Here is a 15,446-nt window from a genome sequence, read left to right as displayed (position 1 = left end):
AGACATTAGATGTACAATTGGATCATTTGATCGCGTTAATAGTTAATATATCAATTCCTAATTGTTTTAATTTATTACTTAATTTTTGTTTCTTGACGAATAAAGATTTTTATTTATCGAACACCACGTTTCTATACAATCAGAAAGAAATGTTTAATAAAATCTTCTCCCGTTATATTATTATCGATATAAAAGGAGCACCTTTTCGATAGCTTGCTGCAGAGAAATTCCGTACTCCCGAAGATTCCTTTCGGTCAAGGCTGGCGCGTGTGCCAGCGCGGCCTCGTTAATGATCCCGCTACTTCCGGCAACCGCTGGGTTGTCGCTGCCCGTCCCGGGCGTACAACTCTCGTCCATTACCATCGGTCGCACGATGTACTGCTGCCTGCCCAGCACCTGCAAGAAGAACGTGTCCGAGCGATGAAGAATAAGCGGCGGCGACACCCGCAAAAGAAGGTACTTGTTGATGGTTGCTATGCGGCGCAGAGACGTGTCAATTATATACCTCGACGCGACTTAAATTTTATCTGATATCAAACGCGCGCGAACAAAAGCAGCGGGTCGGCGGGGCTGCGGAGCGAGCGCTTTCGCTTCCGTGCTTATCGAAGCGAGCTGCGATGCGGAAAAAGAAAGAAGAAAGATACGCGGAGTTTCCCGGGACCGTTCGCGCTCGCCGCTCAAAGTCGAAACGCGTCACCTCGTGAAAGTAAACGTTATGAAAAATGTGTTGCGAAAAGAAAACAAACGCCACGCGCAGATCGTACTTACATTGAGATCGTTACGCACGCGGTTGCATTACTCGTACTTTCATCTGTCCTAACATTCGCGAGCGAGATAAGATCGCGGTAGTAAGAGCGAGAGATCATCTTTTTCAAGTGTCATCTGCGTCATCATGCGCAAATCTACCTCATGTTTTTATTTCGCGATGCAAGATGCTTCGTTTTATTTCCTCCGTGTAATTTCATATAAATAAAACATCTCGACAAACACACGCACACATACACACACGATTGGCGTTTCTTTATGTTCACTATGTATTCATTACTTTTTTTACATCTCTGTTTGTTGCAATCGTTATTAAACGTGTGATCCAATACGAATAAAAATTCTGTCGATTACGTAAAAAAAAAAAGTACACGTACCTTTTGTTATCGCCGTACGTTACTTTTATACTGTTTGCAAAGTGCGCGTTGTTGAAATACTCGGAAAACCGAGCTAGATTATCCAGTCGACACAGTTATGTGTTGACTATACAGGGTGAATTTTAATTCCTGTGCCAAGGTTTTACTAGAATTACTATAGGAAATGACTAATGACCCGACTGCATCTGTAAGATTCATCCCGCATGTGTGTACGTACACGTTTACACACATGCAGAGTGAATCTTGCAGTTGCAGTCGGTAAGTCACGTCTCGTGATAAAACGTTGACACAGGATTAAAAATCACCCTGTATAACGGCTATAACTTTCAGTATCGCACTTTATATAACGTGAAAGTTGCATCAATGTGTATTACAGTTATGAATTTCACCTTTTTCAAAAATAATAACGAGGATGGTACATCTATATCATCTTGTATGATGGTTCCGACATTTAAATTTTATATATTGAAGCATCACATATTTCTTATGTATTTAAATAATATGTAGCATTTGCATTAAAAGAAATAATAGATACAAGTAATTATGATATAAATATCACGAAATATTTGTTATATCAAGTATTATATCCAAATTATATTCAGAAATAAGTTACAAGTTGTGTCGACTGGGTACAATCAGAGTTTGGCCACAACACAGTCAGTAATGATTTGTCAACTCTCGAAAGAAAGATAGATGGAGAAGATAAAAAAATTAATACGATCTAGAGACTCTCTGTATAATCAAAGTCTGATATATGTTACGGGTAATTTGAATAATTGGGAATTATAAATAATGCCTGCTAGTTTTGAGAAATTTGATTAATTATTTTCTATTCAATCATTTTGACCAAACAAATTGGAAATTATTTATATTGACCGACCATTATGTATAATTGCCAATTATTCAAATGTATATCTTCTTTCTTGTCAAAGTCTTATGAGACCAGACTTTGATATCAGACTGTTTATAAAAGATTAAAGAGAGACTGTGAATTGGAGATTAGAATTCAACCAACGAGAACGAAACGGATTAAAATTAAAACTACACAATTGGTCGAATTTTAATGTTCGATCCGTCGATTCTCAATCTCCCATGCGTGGTCTGATGCGGTCTTGACGCGATTCTTTTCGATCGAAACGCAAAGCCGGATGATGATCGAGGTGTACGACAGCGCGCGGTCAAGGTCACGAGCACCTTGCACCTTGAACTTGACCCATGTGTTTCCTCGTGCATCGATAATGCATCGCGATTAGCGGTATTAACGCTAGGAGAGCGCCTGTGACGAGACTGCATGGACGCTTCCGCCAGCTGCAACGATTGCATATCGGAAGGGGCAGCTGCAAGTGCATTTAAAGCATCGACAACTTGAAATAATACCAACAGAGTTCTCCACGGCTGACTATTGATTCAGAATCTCAAGTGATATATATAAAAAAAAGGAAAAAAAAGGAAAAAAAAACAATAGAGAATCGTAAATCGTTGAATGGGCTATTCAAGCTTCTTTTTGTTCAACTAATAATGAGAAAAGAAATCGCGATGCCGAGAGTGAGAAAGGCCACGAGCGAGGGGATGTTGCGAAACGCTATCTTAAGACAGTGATTCTCAAAGTTTGCCAATTACATCGCGAAATTTCGCATCCTGCGAATTATTGTTGCAGACAGACACAAATTTATATCCAATTAAAACACGCACAACTTGTAATTCTAAAGTGAACAATTCCCAAGTTGATTTGATTTCTCCAAAATTCATGTGCAATTTATGTAAATTTTGAAAGAGATGGAGATGGAGATCATCTCATTATCATGTGTTGAATCCGTTAGTTCACCTTGCAGAATTCGAGTAACAAATAAATCGATTCTTCTATACATCTAAATGAGTTTCCCGTAAAAGCAATGAACAAAGTACGAAAGCCCCTCGACCTTGCTGAGCCCGCATATCTTTTATGCAGGTGCTAAATCAGCATCAACACATTCGAGCGACAGAACGTATACCGCCGTTTCTTCAATGATTACCGTATGCAACAATAAGACAGAGAACCATCGCTGTTAATACGATTTAGTAATAACGTTAACACCTCCAAAGCAATCACGAAAAAATCATTTTTCGAAACGTGAAAAATATTTACACAATAACTCATAGAGAACCAAGTTATCGCACCAAGTTATCGTAAATTTTCGCACACGTGTCAGTTTTTTTTTTTTCAGTATTCACTTATGTTTTATATACGATACGTACGACCACGTTTTAACTTTGCATATCAATTATATTTTCGAGTATATAAAACGCTGCAAAGCAACTTTGAATTGATAATATATTCGGATGTCGGTTTATTCGAATATCGCTAATATCAGTAATATAATTAAATTTTAATTTGGATGTTTGCAAACCTTGGAACTACCGATTTATTTGCACTATTTATATTGCAACAAATTATCACAAGTTTAAAAGTGGCAATAATTTTTTTTCGTATGTCACGCAAGTTAAATACAAAAAAATTTTTTTTAAATTATGCGATTCAAACAAATTTTTTCTTTTTTTTTTATAAAAAGTTTAACGATGAAATTAAAAAACATTTTACAAGAAATGAGTTTTTACACAAAAAGTTTGATAACATTGCGAGAAATTACCGCACTAAAAAATGCTTTATCGTAATAAAGCATTATTAAAATTCAGAATACTTTGAAATAATTTTTTATTACTTTTTGTTCAACGTTTCAAGTTACAACACTGAACGACGTGTATATGTATATATTATTCGAAAAAATGAATAAAGCAAAAAATAAATAAATCATTTTAATGACATATTTATATTGTAAAAATCATAGAATATCTCGGTAAATTGTTAATAAAATTTCAATAAATAAAAAGAAATTATTACGCAGTAATTATTCCGACCGCTTTGGTAGTTGTAGAGCTAACTTGGACCGAGAAATTTGTTTGACGTAAATTTTCGTATCTATCCTTAATCCTCGTCTTTTGAATCGCAGGAAAATTCCTCAAATATCACAAAAATCAATGCAAACGAATAGTCGACTATTCAAACGCTTCGCAATCGAGTAACTTGTAATCTAATCCTAATTTTATTCAAAGAGATACGAGCAGTGGAATATTTATAACTCTATTCGCGCTACGTTCGCGACAACGCGCGACGACGTGCGATTTGTGTCCGTGCAAGAAATATAATAGTCAGGTTCTTTGACGCGCGGGGTTAACGGATCAAGGTGGCTTTGCCAGAGACGCGATTCATCATCGTCATAGCGTGGATCAAGGGCGTCTTCAACTGCGGCGTGTCGATCAAGAGTCGTGTCGTGGCGCAACATACGAAAGAAAAGGATCTTTACTGAGCGTTACGTAAATATAAGTCGCTCCTTCAATTCGGCCTTTGTCGCCTTCGGGAGATCCTTTTTGTTATATACGCGCGACAGGAATAACTTACCGAAAACGAAGCCTACTTTATCAAAACTTAACCGGACGAACGTACGTGCGTTTATTTCCAACTGTACGAAAAAGAAGACCTCGAATGTCCTTCGGGACATTTCTAAACGGTCAACCTTTTACGAGTATCGAAACGGACTTTGGAAGACACGTTAATTTGTATGTTGGTCTTGAAGAAAATTAAGAAACGAGTTTCTTCGATAACGCTATACAGCTATCAAATTTGTCAGCGTGTACTCGCGTTATCAAAGATAATCTCTGCGCGAAAGAAATTTTGGCTTTTATAGATATATCTTTATACGAAATTCTCTAGAAATTCATCTGAGAAACAACGCGCACCTCGCATACTAAACCAAATGTAAATACTATGTGTAAAACGAGCTCAATTTCGTATTCACCATCGAGAGTCTTCCGTGTTCGATGTAGCGAAAAAGCGAAGCTCCCCCCCGAAGGACGAAGGTTCAATGAACGAGAGAGAACATTCCGCTATTATCCGCGAAAGCATTATTCGGAACAGCGCGGCGTTCGAACCGCCGTGGCATGCGCCGTGCGGGGAAAACGAAGTAGAAAATAGGGGGAAAAAAAAAGGGAAAAGGAGAGCAGAAGAGAAATCGGCGAGGCGAGAGTGGAGGCGACGACGTATATTCTCTCCTTCTCCTTTTTGCGTCGACGGGTCGACGGGATGTTGCAACCGCGTGTAAGAGCGCCGCGGCTATATACAAGGTCGAATGAAACGTTCTCATAAATTGTAAATGCGCCCGTCGAGCCGCGCGACGTGGTCGCGGGACCACGTCACCGGTGGGGAGCCGGCAGGTCAAAGGTCCCGCGGTCGGGAGAGACGCGGCAGGAGAATTGAGGAGAATACATAAAGCGCGTCCTCCTCGCGAGGCGACGCGAGGAGCAGAAATATAAATGGAAATGCGCGATATGATACGATATATACGTTTTACATAATCAACGTCGACCGGGTTACGTCGCGTTCCGCGAAAATGACATAACGCCGAGTAAAGTCGTCGCTGTCACGACACACGTGTGTCCATCGCACCGGGTGTGATCGATCGAAACGGACTAGCGTTCGATCATCATATTAGAATTCTCTCTTCCTCCTCGAGAGGATTTTTTTTCTCTTTAATATGAGATTAGAGACTCGAGGCTTCGTAACGGAAGGCCTCTAATCTTGTTCTTGATACGTGATTGCGTGTCTCGACGGCGCTCGCCGAGACGCAATCCCGATTCGTAGCGGCGATCATGGTGGAAGCTCAGCCAGGTGGGAGAAGACGATCGCGCGAGCGAGCGAGCGAGCGAGCGAGCGAACGCGAATGAAGGTGGGAAGAGCCGAAGAGAGGAAAGAGTTAAGATGGTGGACCGGAATGGGGCGGTCGGTTGATCGCGCGCCGCGCGCCGGGTGCCAAGCGCGAATCTACGGCTCGTATACGCGAGCGGAATGTTGCTTACGGAAAGTCAGAGACGAGTTTACGAGAGGGAGATTCAATGAGCAGCTTCCACACGCTCCACGCGTCGTCTGGAAGCGGCTCGTGAAGGATGCGCGTGTCTCTCTGTTTAATACGACGAATACCTAAGGACCGCTCCTCTCTGCGGTATATAGAAAAAAAAAAGAAAAAAAAACCACGTGCTTCCTCTCCACCCCCACCATCCGCGCCGTGTGCATATGCAAAGGTGTGCGCATGTATAATTAAGCGACGTTAATTCCCGAAGAAACGACGCAAGTACGTTACCGAGATGCGACGACATCATCGACGCTTCTAACGTCTCATCGTCGTTCAACGGAAGAAAACGCGAGGTCGGCAAACAAGCGGCTTTTCGGACCGATCAAATATTAGAGGATCGCGAGTCTTCTCGCTTGAGCAAAGATTCGGAGGAATGTACGTACGTACGTTGCGTCTCGCGCGCGAGTAAAATCCGAACGGTCCGAAATCCGCGCGAGATTTCAATCTATGCGAGAGCGGGGACGTCGTGTGTTCTCCGCTCTCCGCTCTCTCCCTGATGCCGGCGGCGGCGTGTGTTTCGTTTCGAGATAGCCGCAGCCTTGCTGTCAGCACGAGTCAACGTCCTCTCGCTTCTCACGAGAGAGAGAGAGAGAGAGAGAGAGAGAAAGAGAATGCTCCAGCAAATCTGCGACCAGCAGGGATATACCTGATATACCTGACCGAGCATCAACCAGGTTCACCGCAAGCCTTATGAAATTGGTCTCGGAGTGAACCGTGGTTTACTCTGACGCTTTGAGAAATAATTCAATTCCGTGCGCGCCGCGAGACGATTGCGTTTAAAAAATAGCGGCATGCATCTGTAGACGGCCAGTTGCTGCGGCATGTTTGTAATTAATCGCATTCGTCAAGTATCGGCCGTGAGAAAGATTTGCAAATTGTTGCAACTCATGTGAAACATTACGTTGCGACAGACGACTATTTATTTCTCCACGTTACCGTCAATCCTTCTGTTTCTTAACCATCTGTTCTAAAAAAAATTTTCAATTTCCTTCACAGAACGTAAAATGGATGTATTATCGTAAAAATCTAGGATAATAAGCTTCACTCGATACAATAGCTCTACGATATCTGATAAGTTCAGTTAATTTGTATTATTATTTGTACGATAAGTTTAAATAAATAAATCCACCTTTGTTCGATAATTGCAAATGGTATAAACAATATTAAGATGATCGTAGATTAGTGAAGAAGAACTAAAAAAGAGAGAACTAAAAAAACCTGTAAAAAAATCATGTGCTTAATTGATAGTTATGCAACGTAAATACTTCATTTTTAAATATGCGTACAATGTTCTGTAAAAAAGATATCCGGGATATAATGTGCCCGGAAGCCTTTTTTTAGCGCGCGATTGTTTATCACATCGCACATAAAAAAGATGTGTAAAAACAACGTATTAATTTGACCACACGAACCACGCCATTGCAAATGAATAAACAGATATGAACAGAAAAATAGACACAAGTAAGTCTTATTTCCCTGGTAGAAAAGAATTTAACGAGATATTATGCGAATTTAAGTAATGCTACAAAAATCGATATGAAATTAATAGAACGGAAACACATTTCTAAATTTTTCTATTTTTCTTATATTTCTATGAATTTCTGAGTAAAACTACATCAAACTACAACATTTTACACATTTCTAAGTAACTTACTGTGGCGACAAAATTTTCTATCAATAATTGCAAAATTCCACTAAAAATAGAAATTTGTAGAAATATTTATTTTTCCTTAGACACGTGTATTTAACTATTAAAATTAACAAAAAAGTGTTCCAATTCTGACACTTTTACATAGAATTTTATAGAACTCTATCCACCAAATATAGTTTGGAATATCGCGTTTATCCCGATAAACTTCTCTCTACGGAAATTTGAAAAAAAAAAAAAAAAAATCGATGTCGCGAATTGACAGACTCTAGTCTGGAAAAATGTCGGACGCGGAGATTTTCGATGCGAAGCGTTACATCAGAGACCGCTATCTAACGCGATATCATAATCGGCAACGGCAGCGCTCTTATCGTTCGATTTCCTCTTCGTAATTGAGGAACCAAGAGGAGCATCGTTCGCTCGCTCGCTCGTGCGCTCGCGGCCGTTGTCCCCGATCAGGGCACCATTCGAGATTATAGGCAGGCAGGTATGCGACTTGGGGGGAAAAAAGGAAACGGCCGACCAGATGGGACCCGGGCGCACTCGTGCAAGACACGATTCGCAACGAAGAATAAAGGAAACCGGGAGCACCTGTTGCCGCAACGCGGGCGCAGGCGCTAGATTTCTCGAAAATAGAGGCATGTCGTGCGCCACGGGATTAATCCAAAGAATCAAGTGAAAAGAACGTCGCGTGTAGACGTTGAATCCTGTTATCAGTTTCGTAATTATTACGCGAGGAAATCAAAGTATAAACGTGGTATAATATACTTGTATCCCCTCTGTTACGATGCATTGATTTGCATAAAAAAATTGAGAGCTCAAGGATGTACGGGTCGTATCTCAAAACATTTTCAAAAATATGGAAATTTCACCTAATATTCTGGTTTAAGTATTACGTTTAAGTATTTGTGTAAAATTAGAGCACATTTCACTTATCGGTTTAAAAGTTACTTAATTTTTTCTTTACTTTTGATTTCTTATGTAAAATCGCGTTTTGCAAAAAAGTTATTTATTTAAAACTGCAGCAAAATGTTCGCTGCAAAGACCATTACAAATTAAATGTTTCATTGTTTTCTTCTTTGCAGCTAATTTCAAGGCCAAAATTCGGGCATTGGCGAGCAAAATTTTTTATCGTTGATTAAGGAAAAAAAAGAAACCTTCAGTTTTTAAATTTCGACAACTTTTAGCTTGTATCATATAGCCAAAACATCCTTAAACTACCGTAGATTATATAGGTTCGTTTGAACAAGTAAAATTCTTTATCCAACGTAAACATCGACGCGAGTTATAATATTAGACTGACTAATTTTTTTTTTTGCATCTCGTAACGTCGCTTGATTACATCGGAGACGTCAGGGCGGAGTTTCGCGGAACGTAGAAAATGTCTCAATCGCGAAAGAGAGAAGAGTATCGCAACCACCCTTGCGCAAGGCCGAGGCAAGGCGATCGCAAGCATCTGCTTACTTTCGAAGCAAGTTTCGTGAGGGTGCAGTAGACGCGAGTGAAAATCAAATCGAAACCTGAAGAAAATGATAACGTGGCACAGTCGAGGTACAGAATTAAAATGTATCAGGCAACGTTTGGGACGTTTAAAAGAAATCGGGATTGAGGATTTAACCGGGACAGCCGGTTCACAGACGGAAAGACAGAAAATGACGAAAAAAAAAGAAGGAGCGTGCGAACGGCGCGGGCGCCAGGCCAGGCCAGGCCAGGCCAGGCATGAGGCGTATAACCGGGTGATCGCGCCGAGCACAAGGCTGGAGCTGGAGGTAATGGACGACCTTTCGAGGGCGCGATGCTCCGCCCCCGCCGGATAATTCGAGAAACAATGGCAGCCGACGACACGCACCGGCATAACCGCGCAAGCGTCTCGGAACCGAGAGAGAGAGAGAGAGAGAGAAACCACCGGCTTCCGCGGTCGCCGCGGGAGCCAAGTCGCAATTGGTCGCAGTCCCCAGTTTGCGTTAAAGACACGCGCGAAACGCAGGTGGCAGATCGCAAACGCGGCCACGACAACCTATCGGAAGCATCAATGGTACTATTAATAGCTTTTGTTTGGCTGTCGCATCCGTGTTTATATAGAACGGCCTTAACGCAGCCCTGCGAATTCTTCGACCACGAGATTCGCACAATTCGTAGCGGCATAAATCCTATTTTCTTACTTTCAAATATTTCAAACATTTAACTGAACACAATTGTAATTGCAACTTATGTGTGATACTTCTATCAAATATTTGAATACTATAACAGATATATATATATATACATACAGGGTGTCCGGGAACTAGGGAACTTACCGCTTTGATAATTTAAAGGAGATAAAAAGGGACGAAAAAGTCTTATACCATTTTGCGATATTCGCAATAATTATCAAATTATAAAATAAAACATATGAGCCAATGTGCGGTGACGCCGCGCCATCGCGCCTAGCTCATTGGCAAGAGCGCGCGGCGGGACAGATGACGCGTCGTTGTTTGAATTTGCACGGCGCGACGATCTGAATTCGCCGCAGCGCGTGTACATACGTTGCAAAAATCAAATGTGTTATTTATCAAATGTGTAAGAAGACGTTTTAGCTAAAATAACACATTTGTTCTTTGCAGTGTATGTACACGCGGTGCGGCGAATTCAGACCGTCGCGCCATGCAAATTCAAACAACGACGCGTCATCTGTCCCGCCGCGCGCTCTTGCCTACGAGCTAGGCGCGATGGCGCGGCGTCACCGCACATTGGCTCATACATTTTATTTTATAATTCGATAATTATAGCGAATATCGCAAAATGGTATAAGACTTTTTTGTCCCTTTTTATCTCCTTTAAGTTGTCAAAGCAGTAAGTTTCCTAGTTCCCGAACACCCTGTATATATATATATATAAAATTTTTATGGAATAAGGCTTAATCAAAAAGAATAAAAAAATAAAAAAAATTCAATTCAAATAAATGAGTTTCATACAGTACATGACGACGCAACAATTTTATTGCTGCACAGTGAATGTTAATACAATGCGGTATATCAATCCCACGATTGCACGTTCGCGCTCGTAATTTCGAGTTTTCCTACGCAAGAAGGGATCGTAAATGCTTCGAGTAATGTACCAGTCTCTTTCGCAAAACGAAATTCTAATTTTCGAAATCAAGAAACGCTTCACAGATCATCGCAGAAATTCTCACCGCAGCTTTCTCTTTGTCCTGATTCAATTTCGATTTAATTGAGAATTGAGAATCTTGGCTCGAATTCTTTTAATCTAATAAATCTATATGATATATAAAGAGAGACTATTCCGACTTTCACACAAATCTTTCGCGATGACATATTATCACGAGATTAAGTACATGAAAAAAGGTAAATGAATCAGATGAAATGTAGCATATTAATATAATTTGTCGTTGGAGAACGACCTCGACATTAAAACGTGAAAAGAAATAACACAGAAAGAAAATATAGACTAAGATTTAAATGTTTGTAGATTTTTTAATAATTGTTTAGACAATAAAACTTTATAAAATATAATAATGTTTAAAATGGACTCTTGTTATCTGCAACTGCAACTGTTTCGATAAAAATTTAATCAATTGGCAACATTATCTTTGTAATTTACTTATCAAGTATATAACATTTAGAATAGAACAGCAGCAGAAAAAATCGAAAGCGAGGGATATTGAGGAATGGTATTTATTTTTGAATAATGAACAGGAATATTAATATTCATTTATTCTAAATACGTGTATTTTTAAGTCGCCTTTCGAAAAACAAATTTTTACATTCGATACATTAATAATCACAATTGGGACAAATCTATGAAAAGAAATTTATTTTTAATATTTTTTAATTTATATCAAAAGTCAAAGTTTAAAAATATTTGACGTGCCGTTGAGGCATGTCAAATATTTTACTGAAAATTACGTGCGTTTTGTTTTGACGAGAGACTTTAAATTCCAAGGAAAATAAATTAATTTGCATAGATAATTCAACGATAAAACAACCATTCACGGAGAATTCACGGATAAATAAATAGTGTAAAAAATAAGAAAATCAAATACAAAATTACTAAATTAATTAACTTTTAAATAAAACTATTCCAATATTAGACTTGAAGTTTAATTTTATCAAATCAATAATATCTATATTCGGTGATATCAAAATGATTTTTCAAAACAGTAGCGCTCATCAAAATCATTTCGACGACCATGGCTTGAACTCTGATCTTTTAAATTTCCGCATCTTTTCTTAATGAAGTTTCAAAGTTGTTTATGGAACTGTAATAGCTTCATAAAAGATAAATCATTTGTGCGAGCGCGTGTAAGAGGGAAAATATCCATTCATTTCTTGTTTCCGTTATAAACAGTATTCAGTCGTGCTTGCACTTTACCACGTTGATTAATTGCACATAGCAAAGCAAACAATTGCAAGGGATTATTATCGAATAAGGTATTAAATTATACAGAAAGTGAATCTCAGCCCTACGCTAAAAGGAAAAAAATGTCTAAATTTTAATAAATATTTATTCGAATAGTAGTAACAAGATATTTACTTACGGTACATAAACATATTCACTCTGTAAGAAAAAATGACACTTAATCCTTTGGGTCCCAACAGGATACGCATCAAGTTCATCAAGTACTCCAAGATATTGCACGTGCCATATAATTCTTCTCGTTTTACGTCAATAAGTAGCAATTGTTCAAAGTAGTTATAAAAGAAAAAAGAAAAAAATTAGGTCCCAAGGGATTAAATTAAATTAATGGTTTTCGTACTAAATAAATATATGTATATGTACAGTTAGTAATTATTTCATTAGTACTATTCGAATAAATATTTATTAAAATTTCGTAGTTTTGCCCTCAGTGTAATAAATTGAAAGTAGCAATACTTTTAGAATCGCCTAGAAAATTTTCCCAATTACGTTACGCCGAAAAATCGCAATTTTGCTTTTCTTAATTTCCTCACACTATTCGAAAAACGACTCTTCTTTTAAAAGTAAGTTGCAACCTTCTGCTCGTTACTTAACAGCCGCGATACGCAAGACGTGCTCGTTTGATCGCGGCTTTTTTGTTTACATCACGCGTATCGAGACGAGGCCGTAGTACAACGTTTTGAAAAACTTGCTAATCACGATACTTAATCGATGCGAGCTCGACGAGCGCTCGTCGCGAAAGCGCCTCGACTCGATTTTTCCACGATGCAAGATTCGATATGGATTCCTTTTCCTTCGCCTTTTCGAACTAACGTTTCGTAGCGATTTATCTAACGTTAGAAGGATTCTGGAGATGGAGCACCCCTGAGCGCGCGCGCACCTTATCAGAGAGTCAGATTTAAGTTAGGCAAACCGCAATTCGCGACCTCGCAATTCGAGTTACAAAAAGACTCGTGTCGTAAACAGCGACGCGTATGTATTTTTAGCATCTATTGTAATTTAGTGGAGAAAAACACTCTCGTACTACCATTTAGGACCATGACAAACTTGAAACTTTTAGACCGGTCGCGGCAGTTTGAATTAAGCAAGTCTCGCTGTGCGCAGCTACGCCGTTAAAAGCGTCATGAAATTCAATGTGTTTTTAAGTTGCACGAGCACATCAAATTTAATGTCTGTGTAAATGAATGGTATTGCGTACACGTGCATAAAATTTAGCGCCCTTTTCACAATATTAAATGTTTTCAATGTAAAAACGCTTGAGCTTTACTTCCGCTGCATTATATTAAATTTATAACAGCGTAAACTTTTTTTTTTTTAAATTGAGATCCTCTTAATAATTTAATTATGAAAAGAAGACATTTACGTAATTGAATTGATTGAGTGCATCACCGGCAATAGAATCGCAGGTAGATAAAAGTTTAAAAAGCCGTATACTGTTAACACTTTTACTATTTGACTTTGGCAACGAATTAATAAATCTAGTACATTATTTAATACTTGTGTGTTTTTTAAGTCTTCATATAATTTATATTGTTTTTTTAAGTAAACTCTGATAAAAAAAAGTTCTTTACGTAAGATTATATTTCTTTGGTTCAAGTATTTACATATTTAAATTAAATATATAAATGTTTACATTAAAGTTGATTATTTTATGTATCGAGTCAAACACATAAATACTTGAATTGAAGAAATTTAATCAATTTAACAACTTTTTTTCCAGTTAAACCAAAGTGAAAATTATTCTACATTGAAAAGAATGGACGTTAATTGGATACGCAAAACCGATATTCACAAATAAGTGACGATTCTATTGTTGACAAAAGTCTCATTGCAAATGTATGCGAAACTATGGCGTGTCTTTACATAATTTATTTAAAAAGAATAATTTTTGTTTATTTTCAGACACGCGTTCTCCGAAAAGGTGCTCTATGAAAAATATATTTGGCTCGGAGCACGTTTTTCGGTATTCGGATGCCAACTATATCGACACTGACATCTCTTCAGGTCCGCCAGATACAATATATTTTTAAAGCACATTCTTTTACGAGCTACACGTCTTTTACAGGCGTGTCCTTAACTCTGGAAACAAACAGAACTTGTGTTGTTTAAATAAGTTGTATATGTAACACACGTCATGATTTCCGTTCGCTTTAGTGGCACTTTCCATTCACTCCCGTCTCTTTTTGTCGAATCGCAAAACAGCGAATTCAGTCGCCTTGGGATAAGCTTTCCGAGTCTCTCCCTTGAATCACGATCGCATAACGCGACATCACGAATATCGATTCTTTCAAGATTTCACTATCAAATTGTTAGACCAGTTTCCATTGAGCTTCTTGATAGAAACGTAATTGTAAATACATAAAAAAAAAAAAAATAAATAAATAAAATTATATATTTGCATTACACACACGGAAAGAATAATTTTATATTGAACGTCTAAGCATGATGACGTTGCTGCAAACAGTTTTGATGTTCTAGTAAAATTGTTCTTTCCGTGCACAGGACAATCTTCAATTGGAAATAACCTTGTTCATTCGCTAACAGCGGATTAATGAAACAATCACTCTCAGTTTTAATGAAATATTGTTTCATTGATCCTGTTGTTGAATTATTAGACTAACATTTTATGTTTCGCACAGGTTTTAATCTTTCACTTCGAACGCGCTTTGATGCGCCTCGCCGTGCCGTTCGAAGTGCGTGACTTTGCGCGACCTGTGTTTCCTGGCGGAGAAAATGCAGGGAAGAAGCACGTCCGAAACGAATATATTATCTGTTCACGTCGGTTTCCGGGTGATCTGGCGATTTGGCGATTTCGTGCAGACGACGATCGGTGCATTTTTTTCTTTTCTTTTACGACGAATTGGCTACCGTGCCCATGATTCAGAGGAAAATGTACTTTGATTAATCGGCAGTCACACATACGGCTCGTCCGGCGGAATTGCTCGCGGCGAAATTTCTAATACAATGCCTGCCCCTGATCGAGGCTTTCCGTTCGTTCCGTTCGTTCCGTCAGGCGACAACAAACGATTCCACGTTAACGCAACGAACGTATCGTCCGACAAGTCAGTCGGGACGATTGAGCTAATCAAGGGTGGGGAGAGGGGAATCGAGGTCACCCTTGGGCGAAAAATCATCCTTCTCGCGAGGATGATCCTGCTCCCAGCGGGAAGAGATGAATCTCGAGAGCCGAGAGCCGAGAGCCAAGAAACAACTCGTCCGTGGCGAGCCACTTCCGCCTCGCGCGCGATCTCTCTTTCTCTTTTTCACCTGCCTCTCCTCTCCTCTCCTCTCCTCTCC

The 15,446-nt window shown here is 39.1% G+C and overlaps 1 protein-coding gene and 1 long non-coding RNA gene across 2 annotated transcripts in view; one reads left to right on the top strand and one right to left on the bottom strand.

Annotated features, from left to right (window-relative positions):
* The window catches only part of LOC105205642 (RNA-binding protein fusilli), a 30,997-nt gene that overhangs the window by 14,804 nt on the left and 747 nt on the right, over nucleotides 1–15,446 (bottom strand). The window contains 1 exon segment of the mRNA XM_011175061.3: nucleotides 202–396. Within this exon segment, the coding sequence (XP_011173363.2) occupies nucleotides 202–396 (195 nt within the window).
* On the top strand, nucleotides 364–14,546 carry LOC120357888. The gene is made up of 2 exons (XR_005574892.1): nucleotides 364–456; nucleotides 14,052–14,546. It is a non-coding gene; the product is annotated as an uncharacterized LOC120357888 (long non-coding RNA).

This window comes from Solenopsis invicta, chromosome 5 (assembly GCF_016802725.1).
Source record: "Solenopsis invicta isolate M01_SB chromosome 5, UNIL_Sinv_3.0, whole genome shotgun sequence".
Taxonomy (NCBI): Eukaryota; Metazoa; Arthropoda; class Insecta; order Hymenoptera; family Formicidae; genus Solenopsis; species Solenopsis invicta.
The sequence above is the reverse complement of the archived record's forward strand: the minus strand, read 5'-3'. Positions and strand labels throughout refer to the sequence as shown.